General features: G+C 41.2%; 1 protein-coding gene across 1 annotated transcript in view; it reads left to right on the forward strand.

The window, feature by feature from the left end:
• The window catches only part of alk (ALK receptor tyrosine kinase), a 69996-nt gene that overhangs the window by 30093 nt on the left and 26589 nt on the right, over positions 1–13314 (forward strand). Inside the window, exons 7-12 of the mRNA XM_034135337.1 lie at positions 2293–2464; positions 4288–4435; positions 8242–8352; positions 8806–8947; positions 11863–12030; positions 12606–12704. Coding sequence (XP_033991228.1) covers positions 2293–2464; positions 4288–4435; positions 8242–8352; positions 8806–8947; positions 11863–12030; positions 12606–12704 — 840 coding nt within the window. The remainder of the gene's footprint in view (positions 1–2292; positions 2465–4287; positions 4436–8241; positions 8353–8805; positions 8948–11862; positions 12031–12605; positions 12705–13314) is intronic.

A 13314-nucleotide genomic window follows, 5' to 3' on the forward strand; every position in this document is an offset into this window, starting at 1 on the left:
CTGTTGCAGGATTCACTTTGACTTCGCGCTGGTGTCAGATTTGCAGCCCTGCTCTTAAATTAATAAATAGTCTCAGGCAGATGGAGAAGGAGAGGGAGGGAGAGAAAGAAAGAGAGGTGCTTTTCTGCCATATGTCTTCCCCGCTGCTGTGTTCACAAGCCTTAAATCAGGTGCTGCAGCGGCGAGTCCTTCCACGTCCATCTGACAAGACTAATCTCGTGCTAATTACGGTGAAAAGAACTCTAATTAGCTGCGACACATGGGATTACCCGGGAAATTAGGAGAAATGTCTGTTACCTGTGATCCTGTCACTACGTCCCCCGCTGTCGTTGTCAGGGTGCGTACGGGTGCTGGAAATCCTTGAAAATGCTTGAAATTGTACGAGGTGTTTTCAAGGTTTGAAAAGTGCTTGAATTTTGCGAATGGTGCTTGAATTTGGGATAAAGTGCTTGAAATTGTAAATGCTTTACTTCGCTTTTTAGATTAAAAGAAAATAAAGAAGTCGGAGCGCGCTTAATTGCTTCGCTTTTACATAAAACAGCTCCGCTCCGGCCTTCCCACGCAATGCGCGTGACCGGCAAGTGTTTTTGTTACGTGTGACCTGGGCATTCTGATGAGAGTGATAGATGACAGTATGCCAGGAGGTTGCAGTTTCAACGAGCGTTGGCTAGCAGAAGACATTTACAAGCCATGGCTAAGACGAGTAGCCTCCTGCAAAGTGTGCAACAATAACGATGCGAGAGTCTGCGCTGACGCCACACACCACACGAAAGGTACGCCGTAGAGCATTTTAGATTAGGCTATCGTTGCATGTAAAATACATGACACTTTTCTCTGTGCGCGGCAAAACAAGCTCGCCAAAATGGCTTCACTAGTCTGGCAGTATTTTAAGTGTCCGAAAATGACAATAAAATAGCGGTATGCAACGTGTGTGTGAAGCAGAAATCCTGCAGCTCCACCCGCTGTGACGGACCGGTGAGCGGAGCAGAACACACATTAAGAGTTAGGTCTAACACACTTAGCTATTTTATCTACCTCTGGAACAAGCTAAACTAGTTATAAATATATTTATTCTTCACTGTCGGGTCACTCATTACTGGATCAGTGAGCTGCAGGAGATACTGACTGGCTGTCAGGAGAGGGGGAGAGAGGAAAAGAGAGCGCTTCCGCTAATTTGTCCCGTGTTATTATCCCAAGTTAATATAAACTTGAATAATGTACTTCATTTGAATGTAATAATTATGTTGGTTGGTTGGTTTGTGGAAGCGCCAGTGAATGAGCCCCATTAACTGAGTTTTAAACATCACTTTAAATGGAAGATCCCCATAGGCCCCGCCCACTCGATCGGATCGGCGATTGGTATCGGTCGATACTGATTCCGGCGATCGGCCCCAAAATTGGCGATCGGAGCATCCCTAATAATTGTATATGATATGTTTTATAATGATTGATCATGAAAGTGTTCTCAAAGCTGGTAAAGGTGCAGCTAGTTTGAATGACTTTGTATACTGCAGGGTAGCTTGTGAATTTACTCCAGGTGGAACTAAAGTCTGATTTAACACTTGATTATATTTCACATCATTCATCCACATCTGTAAAGTAAAGGTATTAAATACATGTAGTGGAGTAAAAGTACACCATTTACCTCTGACTTATGTTTACTGCCAACCTAAAAGTACCTCAAAAATAGTAATCAATAATATATTGAAAAGTTATTTGGCTGATTGTTTTATATTGGCTCAGCCAGGTTATATGGGATGCCCAGTCTACGTACAGATGGGTCACTCATTTTGAAATATTAAACTTAGTTTTCTTTTCTAAAATTTTAAATTTTTCATCCTCATGTAGAATGCTATTATGAAACACACATTTGGTTGTTTATAGCATAAAGAACATCTGATTTAATGTGAGGTAGGGAAATAATCATTTGAGTATAAGTATGTGTATATAAATATGTAATTTACAACAGCTGTAAGATGCTTGAAAAGCTTGAAAATGCACCTTGAAAATGCTTGAAAAGTGCTTGAATTTGACTTTGTGTAAGAACCCTGCGTTGTGAATATGATAAGCTCAAATGAGTAGCTTTCACCACGGAGCTTGCCTTCCCAATATATAATCATTTTCTCCATATGTGTATTTGATCATTATTGATGTGGAAGAAGGCATTTTGAAATGGTACAAATAGAACTGTCATGAGCCTTTGATGTGCACTGACCTTCAGCCTCTGTCCTCTTTAAGTCTGCTTAAGTTCATGTGTGACTGAATACTTTTTTCTTTCCTGTTTCTTTTCAGATCCAGACAAGAAATGGATTTTTCATACCTGTGGCGGTGTGGGCCCTGAAGGCCCAACTCCCTCTCAGTGCCTCAACTCCTATAAGTACAGCAACGTCAACGTGACAGTCGGCACCCGTGGGCCCTTCAAAGGCATCCAAATGTGGCTTGTTCAGGAATCTGGCACCTACAGGTAGGGCTGCTGCCTGAGTATAAAGCTTACCAAAGTCTGTATAACAAATGTTCATGTACTACTGTGTACTGTTTTGAAGTGGCTTTGTATGATGTACTTATCCTAGTCAGTGTATTCCCACAGTAGATTGTTGGCGGTTATTTTTCTTGTGTTATTTTGTGACTTTTCTAAATCCTAACAAACCAAACAAACTGAGTGATGCAGTAGACTGTCTTAATGAATGAGGCTGTTGGATTTATGGTGGCCCTGTTAAGCACATTTTCTCATTCTGCCTGTGCTGCAGCACCTCTTTTCACCCTCTGTCTGAAACCAGAGCCTAGTCTGCTCTGATTGGTTAGCTGGCCGGCTCTTTTTTGATTGGTCAACCGCTTAGAGATGTCCCCCACCTTATCACATACAATGTGCCATCTACTGTAGGTAAAACACTGACTATGGAAGAGTAACTCATACAAAACCACTTTAAATCAAGCTAACTACCCTTTTTTGGTTCTCAATGCATTGCCAGTCAATCTTTACGTACGTACACTCGGCTTCATGAGCACTCAACATACAAACCCTATAAAATACACACTTAACCTCTCTTTTTTTATCATCAGCACTGCGCATTCCAACTCCATTTTTCTCCACAATACAGACTCTTCCTCACGCCCACCTCCTCTCCTCTGTGCATCAGCGGCACATCAATCTTCCACAGGCATACAGAGAAATCTCACTATCAGATTCTTGCAGGAGGGAGCAGAGGCTGGAGTAATGGGAGCTAAATAATATGATTCACTCCACATCTGACTCCCAAAAAATCCCCCAAAACCACCCACCTCCAATTCTATGGTTATGGTGTTTGAGGCTTTGGAATACTACAACAATCAGTTAGCACCTTGACCTCATGCATTCTACTGCTCTAGGATTAATGCTGCGGTATCCACTACCTTGTGCAGGGATCAATATGTGTCCTGTGGGCATTCATGGGCGTTTAACTTGGATTTGACTTGGATGCCTCAAACACAAAGAAAGCGCATCAAAACTTCTAGCCTCCCACATCAACAGGCAGCACAACCACACACCGCTAAGCTCTGCCAAAAGCCTTAAAATACCCAACTAACAGCAGCGTGGACAGCTCTGTCTTAACACATGTCCCAGAGTTTTAGAAAAACACCTTCTGTCTCCGCACAAACTCCAGAACTGTGTTCTTGATGCGGCCCGTAAATGGAGCCGACAGGCGGTCACAGAGATGAATATGCGCTCTGCATCTCCCGAAAGTCATTAGGCAAACAGCTGAGGTAGCGACTGAGCACCGGGCAGCGTTCTCTCCCCCCAACAAGCACCACCATTGGGAAGAGAAATGTCCAATCGCTACCAAACACCAATCAAGTTGTGTTTTTTTCTCCCTGGCAAGAAAACTGGAGAATTTGAAATGAGTGTCTTCTGCTGCCTGTGTGCTTGTATGTGTGTTTGTGTGCCCATGCAATCTGTAGTCTGTGCTTTCTTTTGTATTTGTTGCCCAAGCGAGGTCAAAAACACCCCAGGTAAAAGTATTTTTTAGGGTTTCCAAATGAATTTTGGTTGTTATTTAATACACTCGCAGGTGGAATACATAAGAACTGTTTTCCAGCCTCCGGTTATTTCTGATAAACAGCTAGTGCCCAGCTTGGAAAATACAATAAATACTTCATCTTCAAATCCTATGAATCCAAACAAATATACAAAACTAAAATGAAAGTAATCAACCATCCTTTTATTCACTGTATCATCATGATCAGGATCATGCTAATGACCAGTGTTATGTGTGTGTTTGTGGCTCTGTGTGTCTTCTGTTTCCAACACAGGATTACAGCCTACGGTGCTGCTGGCGGTCGCAGCGTGTTGGCCATGAGCAGGTCACATGGTGTCTACATCACAGGAGACTTCCTGCTGCGGAGGGGCGAGCTGCTTCACATCCTGGTGGGACAGAAAGGAGAGGACGCATGCCCCAATGTGAGTCTACCATCACGCAGTAAATATGATCTATGGTAGCAAATGAGAGCTGCAATTTAGAGTATGTCATGAAAGCAAGATAAACATTATGGGGGAATTAAAATACAGATTCAATATATGGGGGTAATTTTAAATGGCTATAAGCGATACACTGATTATAAATCGTAAATTAGGAGGCAAACTATTTCTCTTTTATACACCGATAGATGCCTATTATCATTATCTTTTTCCAGGACATTTAGAAGGATTCAAGTTGTTCAAACTGAATGATATCACTGCGTCCACACTGTATGACTTGATAGCAGTGGAAGCATACAGCAGTGGACATAGCCGCTGTGATAACGGCTATAAAATGTGGATTACAGTCTTGAAGCCTCGAGTTACAGCCTTCGCGCTGTCCTTTCTTTTGGGAAAAATAAGTTGAATGAGAGGACAAAGAAGAACAACTGAACAGTAAACCGTACATTTTTAGGCATTGTTACATTAAACGTTCACAAACTGAAAACATTGTAAAAGCATTAAAATGCAGGAAACATAAGGCAGCCCTGAAGCATTCCCTACTTACTTGTCTGTTTTACTCTCATTAGGAACATCATTTACTTGAATTTAATGAACATCAGGCTGATTTTAAGATGACTTCAGACTATTGATTAAGACCAAAAACTCATTAGTACACGTTTTAAAGAAGTAATAGCCTGAATTAAGTGTGACGTAGTATCTTTTTCATATCTTGTTGCAACCTGTTGGTGTGCCCTGCTTGCCATTTAGAAAAAAATAAAGATTTAAAGCACTTTGCATCAGCTTCCCTTTTTAGGCATCGCCACTTAGAGACATTCTTTGACATTGTTTAACTTTCGGACCATCTATAATTACATATAATCATCCCTTTGTGTTTTTGGAAAGTAAAATCTAGACAAGCTAATGTGCAGGAAACGTACAGGTTGTGAGGGTTGTAAGTTACATAAGAATGAGGTTTTAGCAGAAAAGCTAATGTGGTTGTTGTGCAGAGTACGTAGCTCTGGTGTTGTGTATTAGGCTGGTGGTAGAATCTTTTTGTCCCTCTGATCTGCGTGTGATAGAACGCCGACCTTGATTGGCTGTGTTGAAATAAGTTCTCCATCTACGAGACGAATACCAATCAGTACTCCGTCAAATGAATGCTAAACTAGATGACGCATCATAAAAACAAAAAATGAAGATTCCTCCTTTTGGTTTCTGATTTATTTTAGGAGAAAACATGAAGTGATTGACATAGCAGACACAAGCTGCAGTAGACCAAAAAATATGTTGGAAATTAATAAAACTTTGACATTCTGAAATTCAAGGCAGCATCAAGTAATCTCCTCATGTTCCCCGACCTCACCCTGGCCACCCGTGCTCTGAATCGTAAACATTTTTGCCACCAACCACAGTTTAAACCTGCGATGGAAGTCTGCACGGATCTCCCCACTGTCTCTCTTAAGCTTCCTTGTGTTGACTTGCCAGGGGTGGCTGTCATCCATTATGCTCTGGAGATGCTTCCCTGGCAGCAGCGCAGCATGCTTCCCCTCCCAGTTCCACACACTGAGAATAAAACCCTCACAATCCCTCTAGTCGCCAACGAAACCATCCATCATCTGCTATTTAAACGTTTGAAAACGAAACCCTGTACCGCCACTGAAAATAAAGAGAAAGGGAGGTTAGTTGACAAAGTGTAGCATTTATTATTGCTGCTTTTAAGAGAAGGAAACATACATTGTTTGACATTGTTTGTTGTATAGAAAGCAGGGTGCAAAGGTAACTTTTTGTACGGTGGCCAACAGGTGCAAACACGTCTGTTAAGAATAAGGATTTTGTCAATATATTTGAAATGACAAGGTTAGCTATGTTAGCTAGCTAGCTAGCTTACAGGGCATCTGAAATAATATCAGAAGGAATCATTGTTAAAATAAGCAATAAAAACGTACATTTTAGGTAAATAAGGCCCCCACATACTTCCTGTGCCTGGACACTCCACCGCCCACCACATAAGTCAGCTGAAGTGCCCAATGTCTTTCCTACCTTTACTTTCAGCAGGCAGAATGTGTAAACAGTACCTGCAGGGAGGGGTCCTCACCACTATCACCAAGTTATTAGTTTTTAACCAGGGTGCCTTGAAGTGCTCAGTGCAGACAGCAGAGAGAGACTGGCCTGTTCCAGAGTGAGCCTGAAGTCGTTTAATGTTCCTTTTCTTATTTGCCCCTCTTCTTCAGCAGCTCTCTCCAAAGGGTCGCTCCGAAAGTGATTTGTGCTGTAGTACAGAGTTTCTCACACCTTTCCTCGGGTGAGGGAAATGATACCCCTATGTCCTCTCTGTGCGTGTCTTTCTCCTTCTTCCGTTCACACATCCTTGTGTCGTTTTTTCCTCTCAGACACAACCTTAGAGTTAGAAGCTGCAATGACAGAGCAGGGTGAGAGGGGGAAAAAGGCTCCCCTCAGAACGTCTCAATGCACTCTTTACCTCCTCCACTGTCAATCAAAGTCACTAAAGTCCCCCCCACCTCCCTCCCATCCTCTCAGAGTTTTGGTTCAGACAGATGAGGGGAGAGGAAACTCATGTCCCCTCACTCTCATAGGACTGGCTCCAGGCAGCTCAGCATAATTGCACACACAAGGCAGACACTCAATTCACAAAACCTCAGCAATGCAAAGTCCCTGCATCACTTGCCAAAACAACATCATGTTCCATTTTTATAAAGGGACTTGATTTCTTGGAAGACATCAAACTAAATATCCGGCTTTATTAGTTAACATGATTAATCAATTTAAAATACACTGACGGTATAATCATTGTGGATTGTTTCAAACCATGCATTTGTTGATGTTGTCCTTTGGAGCCTTTGAGTTTAAAAAGGACATTCTGCTCATTTTCAGGTTCATGTTTGTATTTTTTGCTTCTAATGTGACATATTTACTTAATTTAGTGTTCATAAAGTGCTTTATTTTTGACAGGGCCCGCTAGCCAATAGAAGTGCAAGTGTTACATAGTGATGTCATTTTGTTACAGAATTACACAATGGTCCAATGGTGTGGAAGTGTGGAAGAGGGAACTTTAAAATGTTAACCTTGCAGACCATGTACATGCACAAAGATCTATATAACACACTACAGGAAAGGGAAAACCCCAAAAAGCACAATTTAAGTTTTTTGCCATGGCCATTTTGTTTATTTATAACCAAAATTGACTCTAGAAGGTGGAGCAAACCACAACAAAAGTCTTGCAATTAACGTTTATAAACCCTAACCCTAACCCTTTTTTCATAAAGCTATTTAAAGGGTTTTTAGTGATTTTGGATTCATGGGACTTTTCATTAATTCTATATTTTTAACAATCCTTTAACTCTGAGAAAATACTTGATGGCTCTATTTACACATCTGCAAAATAACAAACTATTCAGTATATATGTTGAATGCATTTTTGTCAAATCTTTCACTGAGAAATATTTTCCGGAGTTGTCTTATTCAGTCAGTAATACGTGGTTTTACAATAGACAGGAAATCAGTAAACAGCAGACTGAATTGTCATATAGAGGCAGCATTGGTCCTTGCCTCTCAGTTCCTGTGTGCATCTGGATACTTCTGCTTGGTGTTTGTTCACCATTATAATGATAAAGCCTTTGACTAAGCAGCAGCTGTGGCTTGGCAACTGCTCAAGTTTCTCACACACACAACTGACGTGCATGGAGAGAGCATGAAAGCAATTCTTATGTGAGCTGACATCTCTCTCTCTCTCTCTCTCTCTCGCTCTCTCGCTCTCTCGCTCTCTCGCTCTCTCTCCTTGCCTACAGATCAACCCCATGCTGAATAAGATCTGCCAGGAACAGAGCGCCCCCATGTCCAACAAAACCCAAGTGAAAGGGGGTGGAGGAGGAGGGGGCGGGGCCACATATGTGTTCAAGGTAAGTAGGTGATGATGGGCAGGCAGATACTTTTAGACTTTATATTTTGAGAACTGTGCATCATTTGTGGAGATGTCGTTTGTCTCATAGTACATGCATTACATATTCAAATGCAGGCAGTGGGGATATTGACCGTGCTCTCAACCATTCAAGCAATTCATATCTCTGAGATAGCAGTTATTGTCTTATTGTCACTACTTTATCAATGAACATGACTCACTGGAGTTATTTGGTGGTTTTAATCTCATCATCAAACAGAGAAGCTGGCCAACATCCCAATACATTTGTTCTAAAGGAAGTTCCACTTTTTAAAATACCTGAATTTGCTTTCTTACACCATGGTAATGGAAAATAATTTAAAACGTATTTTCAAGAAGGTTTCCTTTCCTATTCCTTTGATGTGCACACACTACATTTAACTGTATTAATATATAAATGTATATAAATACCCAGGTGGTAAAAGACGTGTTCATCCCCCTCATCATCGCTGCTGGGGGAGGGGGCCGGGGCTACAGCAGCCTATCAGAGATGCAGCTGGAGCAGATGGACTATGACCCCAGCCAACCGGGACGCAACGGGAAGTCAAGTGCTGCAGGTTCGCTACACACAGCTTTGATGTGTGTGTGTGTGTGTGTGTGTGTGTGTGTGTGTGTGTGTGTGTGTGTGTGTGTGTGTGTGTGTGTGTGTGTGTGCGTGTGTGCGTGTGCGCGTGTGTGCGTGCGTGCGTGCGGAGGGGCAAATTCACAAATTCACAAAACAATTGCACAACCATTACAAACCTATGCATATAACAATTCCCAAAGCACTCAGCAGGAGTTAACTGCACACAATTGTCTCAATAGTGGCCCTTTCTATGCAGAGAGCCTCTTTGCATGAATAGTCTAAATCACTTCTACAGTTATAGTGAAATGATGAGTATCCATGCAGGGTTCCTGGTAACTAACGGGACTCCTTTACATGCCCTTTTTTGAAAATGTATGAGAAAAAAAAACAAGATTATTATATAAACTAATACAAACAAGTTCTCCTCTATCCCTCCTTTCTCTATTCTAGACATTTCCTTTTCCTCTCTACAATTGCCTTTGGATGCACCCTCAGGCCCCCCCGATCAGACCCCGGTAGCTCAGGCTGACCCCTCACAACAAATCAGTCATACTCTGCCACATGGATAATGGCAATCGGATGCAAAAAAAAAGTCAAATTGCACTTTATGAGCACTTTATGAGCACTTTATGAGCACTTTATGAGCACTGTAATACCATTAACACAATATCCTTTGTGAATCAGATGGGGCAGATAGAGGATGCAAATGATGCACAATTCAACTGTTAGTGCGTAGTTTGTGTCTACAGTTGTGTGTGTTTTAGTGAGAGAGCTTGGTCCAGGTGTGTGTATGAGATGAACAGATAACTAATACGCCATTACAGAACTGTTGTGTACGGCTTATCTTCCCCCATTTATGATGAGAAAGGCGCTTTGTATTGTATTCGGCTCTGCATGGCCACAAACTAATAAGCCCAGTTTACAGATAGCCCGAAGTGGAAGTGTTTATTTGTGTGTCTACCTGTAAACACAACCATTTATCCCAGAAGGCATTTACCTCTGCCTTCATTCATACGTTTCATATGCGTTCCCACTCGCTGTGCCAGTGTTTGTGTTTTGGCTAAAACTAAACAAAGCTAGGGCCTGCTCATAATTATTCATATGGATCCCTGTGTATCCCGTCATTACCGGTCAGAACTACAGTGTGATGCTACATCCATGCCGGCTGCATTATTCATGTGGTCTGACTTTAGAATGGCCCAGAAAACATTTTCTCAAAGCCCATGGTTTACTTTTTAAGGAACTGGTGAATGAAAAGTCAAATATTCAGCATTTCCGTGTGGTTTGTTGCTAATGTGGTGAGATATTTGTTTTTGTTTCATTTGTTACTATCTCTCAGACTTCAGAGAGGGAGGAAAATGAAAGGGGAACATTTACTTTTAACTTGATTAGCTCTAACTTTAATCTCCTGTTACCAGGTTTCTTCAAAGGGATTTATGTTTCTGTGGTCTCTGCTCTAACCAGTGTTTAATAAGTTATTGCAGAGTGTGTGTGTGGGTGTGTGTAAACATACCTGATACTTGGTGTGTGCGTGCATCATCTTTCCAGAACATTTTCCCATTGAAGAGCTCTTTCTGTGTCTTTCTCTCTTTCTTCCTTTTCGAAAAGAATTTTTCAATTAGTCTTGTGTGAACTCTGGACAAAGAATCAGTTCCACACATTGTCCAGATAGTCCTGGTCAAAAGTGCTCTCACTTACTCTGCTGCTCTGCTTGTAATTTGGTCATACAGCCAGTCTCTTGCCACTCTTTGATTTTGTCTGATGACATTTTTGACGTCAACATTTACAGACCAAGATCCCCTAAAGGGGCCCTATCATGCTTCATGTAGTGTGTTAAATAGGTTTGTGTGCATGTAAATGGTCTGCAAAGGCTAAAATCCCAAAGTTCCCTCCAGAGGGAGTTTCTCTCCCCCTAACTCCCCGCCCCCCCCCCCCCCCCCCCCCCTGCCTGAAACGCCTCCATTGGACTCCTTTGCTTACTTTTGTAACATAATGACTACTAATGCTTCTATTGACTAGCACATTGGCTAACACATTGTACGTGATCTCTTAGTGGTTGACCAATCACAACAGTGCAGAGGGTTCAGGTCAGTCTCAAAATAAATAAATGTTTACGTGATACGTTTTAGTGTGTGTATTGAAAAATATTTGTGTGGATGCAGACATTTATATATAAATCCCAAATTACATTTGTGAATCCTTCTGTGTGCATTTATTCATTTTGAGACTGATCTGACCCTATACAACAGAGCCGGCCAGCTAACCAATCAGAGCAGACTGGGCTCTGGTTTCAGACAGAGGGTGAAAAGAGGTGCTGCAGCACAGGCAGTATGAGAAAAATAAAGAGCTTTTTGAACATTAAAGCATTTAGACATGTCACAAAAGATGCACAAAATCCAAATATAAAACCTCAAATTAACCATAATACGGCTCTTTTAAACTTGTCATCTCTCCAATTTGAAATGTTTTGTTCTTCCCCCTCAGGTTTTTGTTTTCTTCCGGTTTCCCACCAGCTGGAATAGAAACTCGCCCACAATCTGGCTGATGCCATGCCATTGTTCCTGTAACCCAGAGAATACAAAATAAATTACAGACTGAACCGAAAGCCCATTTGTCAGACAGTCCGTTAACAAAATCACAAACGCCCATTTCGCTGAAGGCCCATTGTTCCAACAAAAAAAACACTCTACTTGCGATGCAAAAAAAGTGCATGGCTTATTACTATTCAGAATGAGGGCGAAGGCATGACCCGCCCCACTCTCCCTCTGATGATCCTGACATTTGCGTCCTCACACAGCGCTCCAGTGTGCAGATCATTGCAGAGTTGCTGTGCATATCTGAGTGGAGTCCTTGCTCCACAGCGTGTTACTCCACATCATGTGACAGGGTTGTTGTGTTTGGTGACAGGTGGAGGCGGAGGCTGGAACGACACTGCTCCTGTCAGTCAGGGGGGCAGACCTCTGGTGCTGGGGGGCCAGGGAGGGCAGGCCTGTCAAAAGTTCTGGCAGACTCGCGGTGGCTTCGGGGGCGGCGGCGGGGGGTGTATGTCCGGGGGCGCTGCCGGAGGATACAGAGGTTAGTGCAAGAGATCTGCAAGGTTTTTCTATAATGTCCAGTGCTGGGAATTACACAGCACAAGGCATGAAAATATACAAAAACAAAAACTTAACACAGAAGTAATGCAAATAATAAGCAAAATGCAAATACCTGTAAACGTTAGATTACACTGGGGTTTATCACACACTAGGTTAATATCTAAACATAATCTACCATGAGAATGTGGCGTACTAGCTGCAGAACACTCACATATATTTAGTAAATGCCACCAAATATTAATGTTCTGGAAAAGTGTGCACACAATTCGGATAAACAAACTATGATTTTATTTCTGTATCAGCCACCTTGTAATTTGTATGTATTTTTTTATTTGAGACAACAAAATGTAAAAAAACGGGAATAGATACGGTCAAAATGTTGTTGATGTCCATGATAAAAATCCCTACCAAGCAATAATGGATAGAGACAATAGAGAAAATCTACATAATGGGAAAACTGACATATTTTCAGATTGCAAAAGCACAGAATATAAAAAAGCATGTTATTTATGAAATGGCACTGAAGTTGTGTCACTGTGCTCTCCATGATTCTAGGTGGTAACACCTCGCTGGATAACAACCCCAAACACGATGGTGACGATGGCACCTCCTTCCTCGGCCCAGAAGGAGAGCCCTTCCTCTACCCGCTGAAAGGTAATGTGACACACTAGTCATTTATATTCAGTATTTGATAACGTTGTGCTTTTTGAGGTTTGAGGGTCTATGTGTTTGTACTTTGAGAAAAGCTGTCTTTGCTGTTGACATATTAACTCTTAAATGACCAATCACATTTATATATATGTATATATATTTGGAAAATAAATAGATTTCTACTTTCTACATTACACCTAAATTAACCCTTAGATGCATAAGTGGGTGTTTTTTGACCCGGTGAGGTGGTTTTCTTAGAGTATCTTTGTAATTACATTTTTTTATCATTTCATATTCCAGCTATTCCTCAAAAAACATGTTTTGGATATCATGCCATTCAAATTTTAAATTTAAATTGTATACATTTTAAGAAATTGTAGTTTTTGTAGTACTACCCCAAGCTTCCATAAGTGGGTCAAAAATGACCCGCATGCATCTTCTATGGAATTCTTTTTTTTTTTCAAAATGTAAAAAAAAAATTCTAAAATTCTAAATAGTGAAAAATGTAATATAAAATATTTCTAATGTGAACCAAAATATAATACTAAATATTATACAAGTGATTTTTCCTTTCCAAAATGACAAAAATGGCATAAAAGCACATATTATTCTA

The sequence above is a fragment of the Trematomus bernacchii genome, unplaced genomic scaffold (genome assembly GCF_902827165.1).
Source record: "Trematomus bernacchii unplaced genomic scaffold, fTreBer1.1, whole genome shotgun sequence".
In the NCBI taxonomy this organism is placed as follows: Eukaryota; Metazoa; Chordata; class Actinopteri; order Perciformes; family Nototheniidae; genus Trematomus; species Trematomus bernacchii.